Source organism: Morus notabilis, unplaced genomic scaffold (assembly GCF_000414095.1).
Source record: "Morus notabilis unplaced genomic scaffold, ASM41409v2 Scaffold339, whole genome shotgun sequence".
NCBI classification, from domain to species: Eukaryota; Viridiplantae; Streptophyta; class Magnoliopsida; order Rosales; family Moraceae; genus Morus; species Morus notabilis.
The window spans coordinates 28,053-46,337 of NW_010359379.1; the positions used below are offsets into that span (position 1 = coordinate 28,053).

Consider the following 18,285-nt stretch of genomic DNA (forward strand, 5'->3'; position numbering starts at 1 on the left):
GATATTTTTTCTCATAAAAATTTAAATTTAACTTTTTTAATATAATATTTTCTCTCACATAATTTATTTTTCAACGTAAATTCTCTCACATAAGTTTTTATAATGGATTGTTAAACTAATATGCTATCAAAACAAGAGATCTTGAGTTCAAATCCTTCCAAGTATTTACAACAAAATAAAAGTTAAATTTTTGACCTAATTTGTAAAACTAATATTATGATTTTAGACAGATAAAAGGGTAATTATACACTAATTTATTTTCTTAACCTCCCTTCATACTAAACAACAAAAAGAAAAACCATTTTTCCTTGTTATCATTCTTACTCTCTATCCATTGTCCTTCTCCTTTCCATCCTATATTTTTTCCCTCCTGTTAAAGATAGTGTAAAGCACGTCATGTTAAAAGAAAATATGATAGTTTAATAGAATTTGATTGAGTTTAATTTAAACTCTACACCTGACGATGAAATCATATGTGACGATGAAATTATATGTGAAATTACGGATAAATTATTAACTATACCTTCAACCATGAAAATCTTTTATGGTTAAAAATTGTCCAACCAAGACTATTCAGAAAAATTATCTTAATTCTTGTGTAACTCTGGTAAAATATTTTTGGTTGGTATTTGAATATTGTTTTCTCATTTTCCACTTGTGCTAAGTAATCCTTCTGGAAGTTTGTGTTTTTACTTTTGAGCCAGTCGCCGGGATCCTACATTTACTCAAAAGTTTCCATTTTTCTATTGTCCAGCCTCCCAAAACTACACACATTTCAGGTAAGGAAATGCTAGTCCATTCCTGAATATTATATGCTTCTAAACTATCCCACGTGAGTCTGTGTGTGAATCTCACATGACTACATGAGTCACAATACTCATTTATGGGAACCAATAAAGATGAATTTCGGGCCTTTTTTTTTTTAATTTCATTTTAATCCCTGTTATATCAAAATTTAAGTTTAGTATCCTTTATTTTTAAAAATTTCACGACCTTTTAAAAAATTATTTTTTGATACCTTGAGACACAAAATGACACAATTACCCTTATTAGGTGTGTCGAGACAACTAGGAAAAACAAAAACAAAAAACAAAAGAAAGAAAGAAAAGAAAACCCAGAGACTGTTTCAACTTGAATATGTAATAAATATCTGAAACAAAAAGATGCAAGAATCCCCATATTTTCGTCACGTATTGCATAAATAATTCAGCAGAGTATGAGATGTAACTGATATCTCTACAATGCTTAGAATGAAGATGCTACACAAAATAATAATAATCTCATGAGGGAATGGATACAGTAGGACAATGAATAGACATTTAGGCAGTCAGAGGCTGTAAATAAGCGTCATCTACAAAGAATAAATTACAAGTAGAAAAAGGAAAAAAGAAAATATGGACAACGACGCATTAAAATAAAATTGTAAACTTCTATTCCCTTACCACCGTGAACCAGAAAATTGGCTTAGAAGGATCGTGCCACTAATGACCGTGTTGAAAATGAACAACCACTTCGACTGTGACATCCATAAATTTAACACGTTTTGCAGTTTTCGACCTAAGACAAGTTCTTCTCGCGCATGAGGGATTCTATCTTTTCAACATCTTCCGGAATGTCAACGCCATGAGCTTCGTGGTCAACCTTAATAACCTGAAAGAAGAAATAACCAATCTCATTCTTCATTTTTTTACATTCAATATTGGCCTGTAATGTTCAAGAATACCCCCAAATCCCATTTGAAATCATCAAAACTGTAGGTTTTGAAGGGAAAAACTTCCTTTTTTTCTTCTTATTATTAGTGTAATGTAAACCTAATTTATAGGATACCAAGTACCCTTGACAACTCATAGAAATTCAAATAAGCTCTTATCTTATCTAAATCTATCTAGATCCGGTGTTTATCTAGAAAAACCGGAATTCCCTATCTCCTAGGATCCTAATCCCAAACTAAGGGATTTGCCTCTTTAATTCAAAAACTGAAAAGATAAAATCTTCTAATTTCCTACACTCCCCCTCAAGTTGGTGCATAGATATCATGCAAACCTAACTTGCTAACAAAAAAATCAAAAGTCGACTTGAACAATCCCTTCGTGAAGATATCTGCTGTTTGTTGTACTGTTGGAACGAATGGCATGCAGATCAAACCTCCTTCGAGCTTTTCCTTGATGAAATGCCGATCAACTTCAACATGTTTGGTTCTATCATGTTGCACAGGGTTGTTGGCAATGCTGATTGCAGCTTTGTTGTCACAGTATAACTTCATAGGAGCTTCTATCAGCAACTTTAATTCATTCAACACCCGTTGTAACCACAGTAGTTCACACACACCATTAGCCATTGCTCTATACTCTGCCTCGGCACTGCTTCTTGCTACTACACTTTGCTTCTTACTCCTCCAAGTAACTAAATTACCCCATACATAGGAACAATATCCTGTTGTTGATCTCCTATCTGTGGAGGATCCAGCCCAGTCTGCATCAGTGTAGATTTCAATCCCTCGTTGAGTGTTCTTTCTAAAAATTAGACCTCTCCCAGGAGAATTCTTCAAGTATCTTAGAATACGGTAAGTAGCCTCTAAGTGTTCCTTCCTGGGTGAGTGCATAAACTGACTAACAAGGCTGACTGCGAAAGCTATGTCTGGTCTCGTATGAGATAAGTAGATTAGTTTACCAACTAACTTCTGATATCTTGTTGTGTCCATTGGATCTCCTTCCCCACTGTTGTTGAGCTTAACATTGGGGTCCACCGGTGTATCTACCGGTTTACATCCACTCATACCTGTCTCATCCAGTAGGTCTAACACATACTTCCGTTGACTTACAACAATTCCTTTCTTTGACCTTGCCACCTCCATCCCAAGGAAATATTTGAGGGAGCCCAAGTCTTTGATCTCAAATTCTGTAGCTAAATTCTTTTTTAAGCTGTGAATCTCTACCGGGTCATCCCCTGTTAAGATAATGTCATCAACATAGACAATTAGGATGGTAATTCTTCTGCTTGGTGAGTGCTTGAAGAACATTGTGTGATCCGTTTGAGCCTGTGTATAACCCTGCCTTTTTATTGAGCAAGTAAATTTCTCAAACCACACCCTCGGTGACTGCTTCAAACCATATAGTGACTTCATCAATCTGCACACCTTAGAGCCAAACTCTCTGTCAAAACCCGGTGGCACATCCATGTACACCACTTCTTCCAAATCACCATTCAAAAAAGCGTTCTTGACATCTAGTTGCTGTAGTGACCAATCCAGGTTTGCTGCCAATGAGAGAAGTACTCTAACAGTATTAAGTTTTACTACTGGAGCAAAAGTTTCCATGTAGTCGATTCCACATGTTTGAGTGAAGCCCTTTGCAACCAAACGAGCCTTATATCTTTCTAGAGATCCATCTTACTTGTATTTTACTGTGAACACCCATTTGCAACCCACAGTCTTCTTATCCTTCGGTAGGTCAACCATCCTCCAAGTATTGTTCTTCTTGAGAGCCCTCATTTCCTCTAGAACTGCCTCCTTCCACTCAGGGACCTGTAAAGCATCTTGAACATTCTTTGGAATTTCCACAAGTGTGAGTTGAGTAGTGAATGAAGAAAACATTGGGGACAATTTTTCATAGGACACAAATTTGGACATTGGATACTTAGTACATGATCTAACCCCTTTTCGGACAACAATTGGGAGGTTATTGAGAGTTGTTTCTCCGGGAATGGAGTTTGAGGGAGGAGAGATACCTGGATAATCTTGGACGGGAGAAGGGGCATTCACAAGATTTTGGTCCTGTCTCGGGTTGGAGTTTAAGCTTTGCTGGAAAATTTCAAACTCCCTTCCATGAGTCAAGTTCTTTCGAGAGTAAACCAGTCCAAATTTCTTTTTATTTGCATCTCCTTCTAAAGGACCATTATTTTCTGCTGGAATGAGACTTTGGTCTTCCTGGTTTTGAGTTAAAACCGAGTTTGTTGGTGACTGTTTAGAACCAGATTCTGAAATCAAATTCTGTTCAGGCTGGAAAGGAACTTCAGTCACCAAGTGTTCTATTTTATCCCAAGTCGGATCTTCACTATTTTTCTCCTCCTGAAGAGGAGACTTGAAAAACGGCTGTGTTTCAAAGAAAGTGACATCCATAGAGACAAACAATTTTTTCGAAATAGGTCATAGCATTTATATCCCTTTTTTGCTGGAGCATAGCCTACAAAGACACATTTTTTGGCTCTAGGAGCTAGTTTACTTCGGTTTTGATCAGTGTTGTGAACAAAAACAGTGCATCCAAAGTGTTTAATAGGCAAGTCTGATAAGACCCTAGAGAATGGAAAGGTTTTTGAGAAGATTTGCAAAGGAGTTTGAAAATCTAGAATTTTTTAGGGCATCCGATTAATGAGATAGGTAGCTGTGAGAATGGCATCACCCCAAAGATATTTTGGAACATTATGTGTGAAAAGTAAGGCTCTAGCAACTTCTAGAAGGTGTTTATTTTTTCTCTCAGCTACTCCATTTTGTTGAGGGGTGTCATTACATGAACTTTGGTGAATAATCCCCTTTTCAGTAAAAAAATTCCCCAAAACACTATTAAAAAACTCTTTTCCATTATCACTTCTAAAGACTTGAATATTTCCATTAAATTGAGTTTGTACCATAGTGTAAAAGTTTTTGAAAACTCCTTCAACTTCTGTTTTTTCTTTCAACAAATAAACCCAACTTACTCTAGTGTGGTCATCTATAAATGTGACAAACCATCTTTTCCCGAAAAGAGTAGAAGTTCGTGAGGGGCCCCAAACATCACTGTGGATTAGGGAAAAAGGTTTAGTGGGTTTGTATGGTTGTGGAGAATAAGTAGATCGATGTTGTTTTGCAAGAATACAAATTTCACACTGAAATGAAGAAGGATTCTTATTGAGAAATAAAGATGGAAACAAACGTTTTAAATAATAAAAGCTTGGATGACCAAGTCTATAATGCCATAACATAATTTCATGATTCCTAGAAAGAGACATAGCTTCAAAACATGAACTTTGGACTGGTTTACTCGGAGTGGGTCCTTCTTCAAAAAAGTAGAGTCCTCCATTTTCCCTAGCATTGCCAATCATCCTCCCCGAGGCTAGTTCCTGAAACTCACAATGAGTTGGATAAAAATTAGCTTGACACTTAAGATCTTGTGTTATCTTACTAATAGATAAGAGGTTACATGACAATTTTGGGACATGAAGCACATTATTAAGAGTTATGAGAGAGGAAACTTTGATTGAACCAATCCCGGCTATTGCCGAAAAAGATCCATCGGCAATTTTAATTTTCCTGTTTCCTGCACAAGGACTATAGGACGAGAAGAGATGTGAGCAGTTCGTCATATGATCTGTTGCTCCAGAGTCTATAATCCATGGACTAGAAGAGAAAGAACCTAGACTAGAAAGGGCTGTGACATACGAATTACCTTGGGTTGCAAGTGAGCATGAAGGATTGACAGTAAATTGTGGAGATTTAAAGAGTTTATATAGATGCTCTAATTGTTCCTTAGTGAAAGGTAACACTTCCGAGTCAATGGACTGCTCTTGAGAGTCTTCCGTAGTAGTCTTGAACGCCCTGCCATTCCCCTCTGGTTTTTTCTTGAGATTTGCTGGTTTTCCATGAAGTTTCCAGCATGTCTCCTTAGTGTGCCATGGTTTCCGACAATGATCACACCACGGGCGTTTTTTCACCTTCTAGGTCGGATCCTCCTGAGTTGCGGGAGACTAGTGCAGAATTCTCAGGTTCTGGAGTTGGTGCTGTGCTGTTCAACATGATTCTTCTCCTATTTTCTTCTTGTCGTATTTCTGAAAAAACTTCTCGGATAGAGGGCAGGGGTTTTCAACCAAGAATCCTTCCCTTTACCTCATCTAGACTTCGATTAACTCCTGCAAGAAACACGCTACCATCTCATTGTAGTATACTGTGATCTCACAGTCTCCTTGTTTGGATTTCCACAGTTTTGATTTCAATTCAAAGATCTGTGAAGAATTTTCCAAATCAGAGTAGGTATGCCGAATTGAGTCCCACACAGCCTTGGCGGTTGGTAGGAACATGTTGGGTTTTGCAATTGATGTTTCCATGGTGTTTAGTAACCATGCTGTCACCAAAGAATTTTCTGACCTCCATCTTTTAAAGCCAGAATCTTTCTCTTGGGGTTGTTTTTCTTCCCCGGTAAGAAACCCTAATTTTCCTCTGCCATCAAGCACAAGCTTCACCGATTGGGACCACTCAAGGTAGTTTTTTCCATTAAATTTTAGAATGGAAATCTGTAGGGATGTACCGGTTGTTATACTGTCAACACCGGTAACAGGGGAGCTATCTAGGTTGTTTTCGGAGGTTACCTCAGATGAGGTTTGGGCTCTGTGTTCGCCTGTCATGGCTGTTTTTGCCATTCTGCCCTAAGATTAGAACCCTAAGGCTCTGATACCATGTAGGTTTTGAAGGGAAAAACTTCTTTTTTTTCTTATTATTATTAGTGTAATGTAAACCTAATTTATAGGATACCAAATACCCTTGACAACTCATAGAAATTCAAATAAGCTCTTATCTTATCTAAATCTATCTAGATCCGGTGTTTATCTAGAAAAACCGGAATTCCCTATCTCCTAGGATCCTAATCCCAAACTAAGGGATTTGCCTCTTTAATTCAAAAACTGAAAAGATAAAATCTTCTAATTTCCTATAAAAACAAATGAACAATAACTATAACATTGTACCCTTTTTTTCAAGTATGGACGGTAATATGCTTTTGAAATTACATGAATATCTGCATCTGCATGTGATTTGAATATGTTTTGAATTGGCATACAAGTTCTAACTTCTGTCTCAGTTCAACATAAATTGCACCTAAACTTCCTTTTCCCAAGTTTCTTGAAACATCAAGGTTAATTCAGAAAACAAAAGCATTATAAGAAACAGGATTGTGAGGAACTCAACCGGGAAAAGGTCTTTACTATACCTTCATCTTGTATCCATTTTCCAGGACTTTAAGTTGCTCCAGATCCTCTTCAAGTTGCAGTGGAGTCGGCTCTAGCTCTGGATATATCTTGAGAAACTTCGAATCGTAACTCTGATAGACATATGGAACAAAGAGAAATACAGTCACAGTTAGATATTTTCCTACTAGAACCCTTGCTAATACAGATGTCTTACTATGATGGGAAAATTGTTTAGTACCTGAATTCCAAGATGAAGCAAATAGGGAAACCGTGGATTGACCTTCCCTGACCTGTTTTAAAGACAGATAATTTATTAACTCCTGCTTTAACCACATACCATAATTCCCAGAACCAATACTTAATATTATAATGACATTAAAAATAAATCCCAGAAAGCATGATCTCACTTGTTAAATGGAATCAGCCCCCTCGAAAAGTAAATTGCGTAACCACGGTTGTCCACCACGCATTTCACTCGATTTGGATCAAATGCATCTTCTGGTTTCAGAGACGTAACTGCAGTGCTGAACACTGCATCCGGCGCTTCCTGGTAAAATAACATATATATGTATTTTTTGTTTTTTTTTTAAAAAGTCCCAACATGAACACAAAGAAATTAACTGAAGACAGAGGCCACGATACCATTAATGATAGAGAAAAATAAATGAAATATCAACTCAATGCAAGTTTAAAGCTAAAGAATATGGAACTAGGCACTAGCATGGTTTACCTCGTTCAAGATTCTAAGCTAAGTAGTAAGTTGTGCATTGAGACTAATACTGGAAAACTAAACTTAAGCGTGCAACATGCAACTGAATCCTCGTTGATGATATGACACTCGCGTAGCAAGAAACATAAACGCTGCCCCAAAAATAAAAAATAAAAAATAAATAATTAAAGAAAAGAAAAGAAGCCATTTCACCTGCAAAGCTTTAACAATGCCATCTATTATCTCAGGTTCAAGAAGAGGCTCATCACCCTGTATGTTGACAACTATATCATACTTCTTTTCAAGCTTCTGAAGCGCTTCATTGCAACGTTCAGTGCCTACAAGTGTATGCAACTACATATATAAAGGTGAACAATATCCAATTAAATACAAAAAGTTTGCGTTAAGAAATAAAAACAAGATACTTACCGTTTCGGCAAGATACTGAGGTCATTATTACATCAGCACCAAAGCCACGGCAGCATTCTGCAATCTTTTCGTCGTCCGTAGCCACAACTACACAAAAAAGAATCTCCAGATGAAGGTGATACTCAGACACGCAGATTGTCGAGAGGTATTTAAGGCTGTAAATAAATTAGGAAAATTAGTTTTAACAATTCCTGATTTTCAGGGATTGTGGTAGATATCCTTTCCTATTTTTTCTCTATGTAAACTCTATAAATACTTAGCCATGTAATTATTCAATACATGAAAAATATACAGATAATTTTTCATCCCTAGTTTGCGTCATGGTATCAGAGCCCTAGGGAGACTCTCTGGGATTTCATGCCGCCAAGCAGCCTTTACTGCTGCCATTCATCCACGCCGCCAAGCAGCCTTCATTGCTGCCGGTCATCACAGCATCATTCTATTTTTTTTTTCTCTTTGAAATCTGCTTGGGCAGTCTTTTGCTGCTTTTCTTCCCCTTCATTCAATCATGTCCGATTCTGAACCCAAGGCCACCAGCACCACTAGCACTTCCTTGACTACTGAGGATGTTTCTCCTGCCCAGAAATCCGGAGACTTGCAGAATATTAGAGCCTCTTATCGACTCAATGGGAGAAACTATCTCAAGTGGTCACAAGTCGTTCGCACGTACCTCAAAGGAAAGGAAAAAAATAGCCACCTGCTTGGGACTGGACCAGCAACAACAGACCCTGGATTTGTGGCATGGGATGAGGAGGATTTAATGATTATGTCATGGCTGTGGGATTCATATTTTTTTTTTCTCTTTGAAATCTGCTTGGGCAGTCTTTTGCTGCTTTTCTTCCCCTTCATTCAATCATGTCCGATTCTGAACCCAAGGCCACCAGCACCACTAGCACTTCCTTGACTACTGAGGATGTTTCTCCTGCCTAGAGGTGTCAAATGGGCTAGGCCGTCCATGGACGGCCCGGCCCAGCCCGTAATAGTGCATGATTCGGCAAGGCCCGCGAAGGGCCCAACGGAAAAAAACCGAATTTTCACCCAAAAATCCCCTATAAATACCCCTTAATTCCACCATAAATCTCACACAACAATTCACTCTCATCTTCTCATCTCACTCTCATTCTATCTCTCAACTTCTCTCTTTGATTTTGATTCTAAGCTTTTTTCTTGTATTCATTCATTTTCTAGCCCTTTCATTTACAAAGTTCAATAAAGTTCTATCAATTTTTCTGATTTCACTGCTCTTCCTAAGCTTCGTGAGGAGACATTTTTTGAGGAAAAAATGATGCCTTCCAACCCCACCCCCACTGAACCAGAAAATGCTCCGGTGGATAATGCTTCAGTATACAACGAAGAAGCTGGAGAACGCAGCAGAGGAAAAAGACCGCGAACTTCTCCAGCATGACAGCATTTCACCGAGGAGCCCCGACCAAATCCAAAAACAGGTGCGATGAAAATTCGTACGGTATGTAAATATTGTAAAAAGCACTTTTCTAATAAAAAGGGTGAGGGTACTGGTCATCTGGATAGACATTGAAAAATATGTCTACCGTTGCACTAAGGTGGGAGTGTGGACTCCCACCAACAAACACTATCACTCACATCACATGGGTTACAAAATTTTACATACGATGCAAAACCTGCTCGCGAGGCACTAGCTAAATTTTTAGCTTGTGCCGAATTGTCTCTTTCTTTTGCAGATGATGCCTCTTTCGAAGAATTCATTCAGACAGCCTTTTGCCCACAATTTAAACGGGTAAATAAAAACACAACTCGTTCTGATTGCATGAAAGTTTTTATGCAATGAGACAATCTCTTGTTGATAATTTTAGGACTTTTAATGCTATTGTGTCTTGCACTTCTGATCTGTGGGAGGGGTGTAATAAAACTGGATATTTATGTGTTACAGCGCACTACGTTGATGACGATTGGGTTTTACAAAAAAAAAATAATTGGTTTTCGTTTATGTCCATATCCTCATAACGCAACAGCTATTTTCAGTACAATAATGAAAATTTTTGAGTTTTATAGGATAGAAGATAAAGCTTTAACAATTACTTTTGATAATGCGTCAGCTAATACAGCTGCAATTAATCTGTTTAAACGTAATTTGAAACCGGTATTTGAAGGGGAAATTTTTCATCAACGGTGTGCATGTCACATAATTAATTTAGTAGTTCAGGCAGGAATTGAACATATCTCTGCTAATCTTACAAATATTAGAGAATCATTATCCTTCATGTCTAGTTCTAGAGCTCAGCTCCAAGAATTTAAACAATATTGCAGGAATAGCCAGATGCGCCCAAGAAAGTTTCCAACTGACGTGAGACATAAGTGGAATTCAACATATTTAATGTTGAAGGCAGCACTCCCATATTCACAGCTTATCATGACATACGTAAACAGTAAGAACGATCAAATTTTAATTTTCGATCCTGATTGGCAGATTGCTGAGTATTTTTTTAAATTTTTAGAAGTTTTTTACAATGCTACTGAATTACTTTCTGGAGTTTATTATCCTACTGCACATTTAGCTTTACATCAACTATTTAATATTTCAGAAATATTTTCTTATTATAGGGCTACACAACTTTTTGGAAATATAGTTAACTTAATGGAAAATAAATTTAAAAGTTATTGGTCAGGTTGTCCTATGTTATATGCATTGGCAACCATTTTAGATCTTAAGTGCGGAGTAGATGGAACTGAATCATTGATGACTGCTACCGCAGAGAATTTAAAAATAGATATGCAACTAAGTATTACTGCCGCAAAGAAAATGTTAGAAAAAGTTTTTAATTTGTATAAAGTAAAATATAGCACGGGTCAAAAAGAACAGAGAACTTCGTCGTCAACTATCAGTTCGGGGCTTAAAGGATCGTCGTGGAGTTTCTTGAAGAAAAAAGAGAAAACGGCAGGATCGTCCTCAACACAAGCGTCTACGAAACTAGTCAAATATTTTGAAGCAAATTTTGTAATCGATGACGACAAACTAGACATCTTACAATGGTGGAAGAGCAAGACAGATCGTTTTTCAACACTGTCCATAATAGCTCGTGACATTCTGACAACTCCAGTGTCAATGGTAGCATCGGAGCAAGCTTTTAGCGCAAGCAACCGAATTCTTGACGAGAAGAGAAGCAGAATGCATCCAGATATCTTGGAGGGACTAATGTGCGTTAAAGACTGGGAAGATGCCAGAAGACGAAAACAATAATACACAGATGATTCGATGCAAGAATATTTTTCTAACTTAGAAATAACAGAATTTTCTAGAAGCACTTAGGTTTGTAATTTACTATTCCTAGCTACTGCACTCTTTTTTTCTTTGCTAAGGTTTTGTCCCGATCTCCCCACGGGTTTTACTTAGTAAGATTTTTAACGAGGCAGTCATTTACGTGTACTCATATTACGTCAATTCAATAAAATCACATCTTTTGGGGCATTTGATATTTTTTTTAATTAAATTAAGAAAAAAAAAAAACAAGGGCCTGGGCCTGGCCTGGCCCTTATGGACTAGGGCCAGGGCCTGGACCGGGCCTGAGTTTTTCTTCTCAGGCCCGGCCCAGGCACGACCCTGCACTGTGCAGGGCCGTGCTTGGTACGGCCCAGGCCCGTGATGGGCCTGGGGTCAAGCGTGCCGTGCTGGCCCGGCACGGCACGTTTGACAACTCTACTCCTGCCCAGAAATCCGGAGACTTGCAAAATATTAGAGCCTCTTATCGACTCAATGGGAGAAACTATCTCAAGTGGTCACAAGTCGTTCGCACGTACCTCCAAGGAAAGGGAAAAATCAGCCACCTGCTTGGGACTGGACCAGCAAAAGCAGACCCTGGATTTGTGGCATGGGATGAGGAGGATTCAATAATTATGTCATGGCTGTGGGATTCAATGGAACCAGCCATTAGTGATACTTGTATGTTTCTGACTTGGGCGTAGGAGATATGGGATTACATTCAACGTACCTATTCAAAGGCACGTGATACAGCCCAGGTGCATGAGATAAAGATTAAGACAAATGGAATGAAGCAAGGAGACATGACTGTCATAGAGTATGCCAATTTTCTGCAGATCATGTGGCAGGAATTTGATCACTATCATGAAATGCCCGGAGGATGCAGCAATTCTCAAGAAATATATTGAAGGTGACAGAGTGTATGACTTCTTGGCTGGGTTGAATTCCGAATTTGATCAAGTTCGGTTACAAAGACTCAGTAAGGAGGAGGTTCCTTCACTGGAAGAGACCATCTCAATTATTCGTGGAGAGGAGAGCTGAAGGAATGTGATGCTAGAAAAACCGAGTGGTATGGAAGGGTCTGCTCTAGTGACTAAATTGGAACATCAGGAGAAGAATACGGATGACCAGCCAAGGAATTCAAGAAGGGAGAACCAGAGAAGGGAAAATCAAGATACTTTGTGGTGCACCTACTGCAAGAAGCCGAGGCATACCAAGGAAAATTGCTGGAAGTTGAATGGCAAACCTCCAAGTAGTGAGTGGGGAACACGTGGAAGACAACAACGGCCCCAAGCTCATCTCACGGAACAATCAAAGGCTGAAGAAGGACCGGATAGCAAGGGATTCAAGGGAGATGAGATTGGGTTCAAAAGGGATGAGATTGAAAAATTACGAAGTCTATTGAGTTCTCTTGAAAAACCATCCGGAGCTAGTTCCTTAGTTCTCTCAGGTAAGCCAACGCTTCTGACAAGTTTTTTGATGATTCTTGGATATTAGATTCCGGAGCCACGGACCACATGACACATTTCTCATATTTTTTCCGTACATATACTCCTTGTCCAAGTAATAGGAAGATTATTGTTGCAAATGGAGAATTAGCTACAGTGGCAGGTTTAGGAGACGTTTATATTAATCCCTCTGTGGTCCTTAAAAATGTCTTGCATGTGCCGAAGTTATCAGCTAATCTTATTTCTATTCAAAAACTTACAACTGATCTTAAGTGTTGTGCAATATTTTTCTTGTCTCATTGTGTTCTTCAGGATCAGGCCTCGGGGAGGAAGATTGGACTTGCTAAGGAAAGAAATGGTCTCTACCACCTGGAAATTTCAAAGAAAACCGCCAATAACCTGCATGTGTCTCTTCTCAGTTCTTCCAATAAAGATGTCATTTGGCTTCACCATTATCGTCTTGGTCACCCGTCCTTTAGAGTCCTACAAGTTATGTTTCCACAATTGTTCATAAGATTTGATATTTCTAAGTTTCATTGCGATGTTTGTGAACTAGCAAAACATAATTGTGTTCCTTTCCCTATCAGTAATAAAAGTGTTTTTCCTTTTCAATTGATCCATAGTGATATTTGGGGTCCATCTACTATCCTAATGTATCGGGGGCTCGTTGGTTTGTCTCATTAATTGATGATTGCACACGTGTAACTTGACTGTTTTTACTTAAACAAAAATCTGATGTCAGTAATATTATTCCCAGCTTCCATTCCATGATCCAAAACCAATTTGGGATAAAAATAAAAACCTTTAGGTCAGACAATGCTAAGGATTATTTCAACCAGGTTTTATCACCCTATTTTCAAAAAGAAAGAATTATTCACACTTCTTATTGTGTGGATACACCCTAACAAAATGAGATAGCTGAGAGGAAAAATGGGCACCTATTAAATGTCACTAGAGCCTTGTTGTTTCATGGGAACACGCCTAAATCCTACTGGAGGAAGCCGTCTTAACAGCCACGCACATAATAAATAGACTACCCTCACGTGTACTTGACAACAAGAGTCCTATGGAAATTCTTAATGCCCACTACCCTCACTTTAGAACCTCAAATGGCCTTATACCTAGGATATTTTGGATGCACAGCCTTTGTACATGTCCACCGTCCAAACAGAGGGAAGTTAGACCCCCGTACAATCAAATGTATTTTTGTTGGCTATTCATCCACACAAAAGGGGTACAAGTGCTATCATCCTCCATCAAGAAAATACTATATCTCAGCTGATGTTACCTTCTTCGAAAACAAATCTAATTTCCCAAAATCTCATCTTCAGGGGGAGACAACTAATCTTGAAGATGGTACTTGGTCTGAATCGTTTGAGTCTTTTGAACCACTTGATCTTCCGTCTACTTCTCATTCCCCTTTAGTCATCACTCCGGTCACCCCACAAGGTCCTGCCCAAGAGCCCGAGTCTTCCAACACAGAAACCGATCCTACTTGTCAACCCCAAGAGTCTGTCAGTTCTGAAAATCCGAAAGAGCCTGCGTCCAGTCAAGTTATTGATATTCATTTATGGTTTTCTTAGGTGTATACAAGAAGGGCAAAAGCCCCAAACCTGACACAAGTCCAAGAGGCCAACCCAAGTCCTGAGAATAAGGGCATGGTGAGTACAGATTCACTCCTAGACACTGAGACAGTTGAAGCTTCAGCCGATGACTCTCATTTGCCCATTGCCATCAGGAAAAAATCCCGAGAATGCTCCAAGAGGCCACTATATCCTCTTTCCCATTAACACCTGTCACCATCCCACCAGAGGTTTATAGCTAGCCTAAACACAATCTCCATACCAAATACACTTTCTGAGGCGTTATTGAAGGAGGAGTGGAGGAATGCTATGAGAGAGGAATTAGAGGCTCTGGAAAAGAATCAAACATGGGAGATAGTGAAGAGACCAAAAGGAAAGAACATAGTTGATTGCAAATGGGTATTTGCATTAAAGTATAAGGCTGATGGATCTCTCGAGAGATATAAAGCAAGGTTAGTTGCGAAAGGGTACACTGAGACTTATGGGGTGGATTATCAGGAGACATTCGCTCCGGTGGCAAAAATGAATACCGTGAGGATTTTAGTGTCGTTAGCAGCCCATTTTGACTAGCCTTTGCTACAATATGATGTGAAAAATGCCTTCCTCCACGGAGACTTGGATGAGGAGATATATATGAGCATCCCGCCAGGATTTGAGGGGAATAAAACCAGTGACAAAGTCTGCAAGCTTAAAAAGGCTCTATATGGGCTAAAACAGTCCCCTAGAGCATGGTTTGGCGGATTTGCTAAGGTAATGAAAGATTCGGGTTATAGGCAAAGCCAAGGTGATCACACGCTGTTCTTCAAACATTCGGCCTCAGGGGGAGTGACTGCCTTGCTTGTGTATGTTGATGATATCATCGTAACGGGGAATGATGAGAAGGAGAAAGATGACTTGAAGAGAAGACTAATTCAAGAATTTGAGATAAAGGAACTTAGGAGATTGAAGTATTTTCTTGGGATTGAGGTGGCATACTCTAGACAAGGCATCTTTGTATCCCAACGGAAGTATGTAACTAATCTTTTAATAGAAACTGGAAAGGCTGATTGTAAACCGGCTGCCACTCCTATGGACTCAAACCAGAAATTAAGTGAAGCAAGAGAGGAACCACCAGTGGACAAGGGAATGTATCAAAGGCTAGTTGGGAGACTCATATATCTCACACACACTCGGTCTGATATAGCTTACTCAGTGAGTGTGATCAGCCAATTTAGGCACAATCTGAGGGAGCCTCACCTTCAAGATGCACATAGAATACTGCAATACTTGAAGGGCAGTCCCAGAAAAGGGATCTTGTTCAAAAGGAACTCTGTTTTGACGTTAGAAGCATATACAGATGCAGATTATGCAGGTTTTATAGTGGATAGAAGATCAACAACTGGCTATTGTACATTTCTTGGTGGTAATCTGATAACATGGAGGAGCAAAAAGCAGAATGTTTGTGGCTAGATCATCTGCAGAAGCTGAATTTCGGGCTGTTGCTCAAGGGATGTGTGAACTACTTTGGCTGAAAATTATTCTAGATGATTTGAGAGTCAAGTGGGAGGAACTATGAAGCTCTACTGTGACAACAAGTCAGCAATCAACATCGCTCACAATCCTATTCAACATGATAGGACAAAACATATTGAGATTGATAGACACTTCATCAAAGAGAAGTTGGAAGAAGGACTCCTATGTATGTCCTATGTTCCTTCGAGAGGTCAACTGGCTGACGTTTTAACAAAAGGATTAAATTGTTCTAATTTTCATGAGATTGTAGCCAAGTTGGGAATGGAAGATATTCATTCCTCAGCTTGAGGGGGAGTGTCAAGAGATATTTTAGGCTGTAAATAAATTAGGAAAATTAGTTTTAACAATTCCTGATTTTCAAGGATTGTGGTAGATATCATTTCCTATTTTCTCTCTATGTAAACTCTATAAATACTTAGCCATGTAATTATTCAATATATGAAAAATATACAGATAATTTTTCATCCCTAATTTGCGTCACAGATATGAAAGGTGACATTAAGAACAAATATGTCAAAACCTCATCTGTTGTCAACATGGAAAAACTTTCTTTGATGTTCTTAATTGTTCTCCAATCATGTAAGGAAAGTACTTCAACCTCATCAAAATTAAGCAACCCATCTTTTTAATGTAAATCAAGCACGTAAAGAAGAGGAAAAGCTTTTGATCAAGAAGAATCAACTATAAGGTGCTCATTCTACTATGGTAAGTTTCAAGCAAAACTTAAAAAGGTCATCCCCGTCATCTATGTATTAACATGTCTAACCGTTACAGCATTTAATAAAAATAAACTCTATATCAAGATCTCTATATTGAAGACCATCAACCTTAAAGGCCAGGTTTCCATATGGGCATTTAGACTCATTCCATTACAACTAAAATATTACTAACCGAAAACTGCAATTGAAACTGATCCCGAGATTTTGCACACAAAATTTACGATAGTTTCTTCTCATAAACTTATGAAGCGAAGCAATATGACATACCGACATGATCCAATGTAGTTGCGAGTTTTGCCCTCTCCCACGTTCTCTGTAGAAAAGAACTTTAAAACTCATCAAAACTTTCCCAAACGTTTAAGACCAATATACCATGATCCAACTTCTGAACCCAAAAAAATACCAACCATATTGCTAGAGTGATTTCTCTCACATAAATTCAAATTTAACTTTTTTACTAGAGTATTTTTCTCTCACATAAAAATCCAAGTCATGACTTGAATTGTGAAAATGAACACACCCTAAGTTCCTTAAACTTTAAACATTCCACAACAAAATGCCCACAAATTCAAAACGTTTGAACATGAGAGCTTTAAAAGACTACTTGCTAGATCCATACTACAGAACACATAAATTCCTCAATGGAACGTAATTAAGCACGAACAATTCATAATTTCACATGAAAAGCCTCACATTCTTCTCAATGTATCATTCTAATTCCCAAAAAAGAAAAAACAAAGTGTTCAGAAAACATGAATTTATCCACACAAAAAAAAAAAAAAGAATCGCAAAAGGAACATTAAAACGAGCCAATTTCCAATTTGATACCAAAAGCGGTTTATATATGTGGGTATATGAAAAAGACCAAAGAGTGGAAATGAGAGATAATGCAACTTAGATTACTGAATCGAAGCAAATTGGTACCTGGATCATAGGCTTTCCGAGGATCTGAACCAAGGGCTTGCCTTCAAGACGCGACGAAGCAAATCTAGCGGGAATAATCCCAACCACTCGGCTTCGGAAGTTTCTGGATTTGCCGAGATAGAATCGGGCTCCGATTGCCGCTGCGACGGCGGCTCCGGCGACGATGCCGTGGACGAGCCATGCCTTTGTTCCACTCCAAGATCCGGACGACGAACACATTGACATGGTTGGTGTGCGAGGGAAAGGGTACAAACTTCACCAAATTAGCTCATAATAATTTTTTATGTCGTGTCTTTTTTTTTTTTTTTCTTGCGGTGTTTTTATGTCGAATTTTGACATTTTCATTATAATAGCTGTTGTCTGATCAATAATTAAAATTGGATCCCTCTTTCAATTAGAATTGGATTTTTTTTCTTTCTTTCTTTTCTTAGAATTATCCAGCATAATTCGTAGTATTAAAATCTATTTAATTCAATGATTTAAATTTTTAATTTAAGTTAAGATATAATTTTATATGAAAATTTTTTATTATAATAAAAAAATTAAATATTATTAAAAATATTTTATTGTAATAAAATTTAAATTTTAAATTTAAATAAGTAAATATTCTGTTTATTTCACTAATTTTAATTTATAATTTAAATTTTATTACATTAAAAATTTTTAAAAATAATCACATTTAATTTTTTTATTTTAATAAAAAATTATCATATAAAATCATATTTAAATTAAACGGCCGAAATAAACGGTTTTATTTAATTTACATTTTTCATCTTACCACTTTCCAGTCATT

The 18,285-nt window shown here is 37.9% G+C and overlaps 1 protein-coding gene across 1 annotated transcript; it reads right to left on the reverse strand.

The window, feature by feature from the left end:
- Nucleotides 1–1,287: 1,287 nt before the first annotated feature.
- On the reverse strand, nucleotides 1,288–17,817 carry LOC21386476 (3-deoxy-manno-octulosonate cytidylyltransferase, mitochondrial). Its single transcript, XM_010094209.2, has 8 exons — nucleotides 17,493–17,817; nucleotides 16,836–16,881; nucleotides 8,072–8,158; nucleotides 7,856–7,980; nucleotides 7,341–7,480; nucleotides 7,172–7,223; nucleotides 6,954–7,064; nucleotides 1,288–1,650 (listed from the first exon to the last, which is right to left on the reverse strand). The coding sequence occupies exons 1-8, from the start codon at nucleotides 17,715–17,717 to the stop codon at nucleotides 1,558–1,560; spliced, it is 879 nt and encodes a 292-aa protein (XP_010092511.2). The 5' UTR covers nucleotides 17,718–17,817; the 3' UTR covers nucleotides 1,288–1,557.
- Nucleotides 17,818–18,285: the final 468 nt, after the last annotated feature.